The sequence below is a fragment of the Passer montanus genome, unplaced genomic scaffold (assembly GCF_014805655.1).
Source record: "Passer montanus isolate IOZ18808 unplaced genomic scaffold, ASM1480565v1 scaffold117, whole genome shotgun sequence".
NCBI classification, from domain to species: domain Eukaryota; kingdom Metazoa; phylum Chordata; class Aves; order Passeriformes; family Passeridae; genus Passer; species Passer montanus.
Window position 1 is genome coordinate 360,028 of NW_024358389.1, and position 2,318 is coordinate 362,345.

Here is a 2,318-nt window from a genome sequence, read left to right on the forward strand (position 1 = left end):
GCTCCCCGCGCCCCGCAGCCGCGCCCCCCGCCCGAAATAGCGCGGGGCGGGGTCGGCACCGCCATGGCGAGGTGAGCGCGACCGGACGGGACGGGCAGCGCACGGAACCCAAGCACGGTGCCCGGTAGAGGCACTGCCCGATAGGAGCCTGCGACCTGGAGCAGCGGGGAGCGGCGCCGGGCCGGGCAGAGGGAGCGGACACAGGGCGGCCGGGCACCGCCGACCGCCCGGCCAGGGGCGTGTGGGACGGCAGCGGCAGGAGTCCCGGGGCCGGTGTGCGCTACCCGCGCCCGGTCGGCACCCGCCCGGCTCCCTCTGCCCGTCCCGGGGCTCGGCCCAGGCACAGCCCGTGTCCGGGACCGCTGCCCCGCGCGGGCCCTGCTGAGCTCTGCTGGCACCGGGAAATGCCCGGTGGCGATGCCCGCTGGTGATGCCCGCTGGCGATGCCCGCTGGCGATGCCCGCTGGTGATGCCCGGTGGCGATGCCCGCTGGTGATGGCCGCTGCTCTGCTCTTCCCCAAGGCAACCCGCAAAGACGCTGTGGTACGACCGGCCGCGGTACGTGTACCTGGAGTTCTGCGTGGAGGACAGCACGGACGTGAAGGTGGTCATCGAGGACCACCGGCTGGTGTTCAGGTGAGCTGCCCTGCCCTGCCGGCCCTGCTCTAGGGTGGCTCAGAGGAGCGGGAGGGCTCTGTGGGAGCACAGCCTCAGCTCTCTCCTAAGGCCGGTTTTTACAATGTTTTGGCAGTTGTAAAAATGCCGATGGTGTGGAGTTCTACAACGAGATCAACCTGTACGCCAGAGTCAACTCCAAGGTGAGGTTTCCCGCCAACAAACTGTTCTCTGGCAGGCTGGCAGGCTCAGAGTCGGAGCCAATCTGTGCAGTCTTGAGCAACACTGCTTACCACTGAATACTGCCCATCCTGAGAGTGTCAAGGGCTGAGCCTGAGAACCCCAGCCCTGGGGCTAATACTCATAGAAACAACCTGGCTCTGTGCTTCTGGGACAGCCTGCACAGGGCTGAGTGTTAACCCTGTGCAGAGAGGAGCCTGGCAGACACTGAGGCAGCCCTGATGTCTTGGCAGGACTCACGGGAGAAGCGCTCTGACCGCTCCATCACGTGCTTTATGAGGAAGTGGAAGGAGAAAGTGGCCTGGCCGCGCATCACCAAGGAGAACATCAAGGTGTGTGTGGAGCCTGGTGCCTCAGTGCATGTGCTGTCCCCAGTCAGCCCCTCGCGGCTCCTGGGATCCAACCTGCCCCCAGGACAGACACAGAGGTTTCCAGAGGAGATCCCAAGACAGAGTTCCTAAAAAGCCCTACCTGATAATCACCACTAGCCCACAGACTTCTGCCCTCCAGGAAGGCTGTGGCACCCTTTTCCTTGACACACTCAGGATCACGACCAGTGCCTGCAGGCAAAGGGACATTGCTGCTTCCTGCCCCTGCCCAGTCTGACAAAGCGCCTTGCCTGTGCAGGAGCTGCCCCTGGGCTGCAGGTCCCTGTGGTGCTGCTCCCCCTGCTCAAGGGATGCTCTCTGTGCCCACAGCCAGCCTGGCTCTCCGTGGACTTTGACAACTGGCGAGATTGGGAAGGGGATGAGGAAGTGGAGAGGGCCATGGTGGAACAGTACGCAGAGGTGAGCTGGGCCACTGGCCTCAGGATCGTGGGCACATCGTATGGGTGTGTGGGATGGGGGGACGCCAGGCATTCGGGGATCCAGACGTTTGTTTCCCATCCAGATGCTGGAGAAGGTGACAGAAAAAGGCCCCCCGCCAGCCATGGATGACCTGGATGTAAGTACCACCTGCCAGCTGCTTCCCGATGCCCTGCCGAGCACAACCCAGCCTCAGCCTTCCGCCGGCTCCGGGGCACCGGCAGCACCTCGGGCAGCCTGTCCTGGAGCCAGCTCCCCGGGACAACTGGCTGGTGCCACCCGCTGCCACCGGGGCTGGCCCGGTCTCGGCCCCGTCCCTGGCACCTCGCTCCTCCCTCCCGCAGGATGACTGACGCCCTGGGGACGCCGCGGCCGCAGGAGGCCAGCCGGTGCACCGGTGGCACGCACCGGGGAGCAGCGCGGGCAGCCTTCTCCGGGGCAGCGGAGCCGCCTCAGCTCGTGCGTCGCCGCGGGCAGCGCTCCCGACCCTGGGCGGCGGACGCGGTCCGGTCTCCCGTAGCCGGTCACCCTGGCGGGGCACGGGGCAATAAACGTGAACTGCCGCAGCCGTGTGCCGTGCGCTCGGGCCGCCGCCGCACCGGGCACCGGGAGCCGCTCAGCCGCACCGGCCCCGGCAGCGCGCGCCGCCGGCGGGAG

At 67.1% G+C, this 2,318-nt stretch overlaps 1 protein-coding gene across 1 annotated transcript in view; it reads left to right on the forward strand.

The window, feature by feature from the left end:
- PTGES3L (prostaglandin E synthase 3 like) overlaps positions 1-2,227 on the forward strand; it is a 12,185-nt gene extending 9,958 nt beyond the window's left edge. The window contains exons 2-8 of the mRNA XM_039697254.1: positions 1-71; positions 523-636; positions 752-818; positions 1,089-1,187; positions 1,554-1,643; positions 1,747-1,800; positions 2,006-2,227. Of these exons, the coding sequence (XP_039553188.1) occupies positions 64-71; positions 523-636; positions 752-818; positions 1,089-1,187; positions 1,554-1,643; positions 1,747-1,800; positions 2,006-2,014 (441 nt within the window). The 5' untranslated portion in view covers positions 1-63 and the 3' untranslated portion in view covers positions 2,015-2,227. The remainder of the gene's footprint in view (positions 72-522; positions 637-751; positions 819-1,088; positions 1,188-1,553; positions 1,644-1,746; positions 1,801-2,005) is intronic.
- The last annotated feature ends 91 nt before the right edge of the window (positions 2,228-2,318 follow it).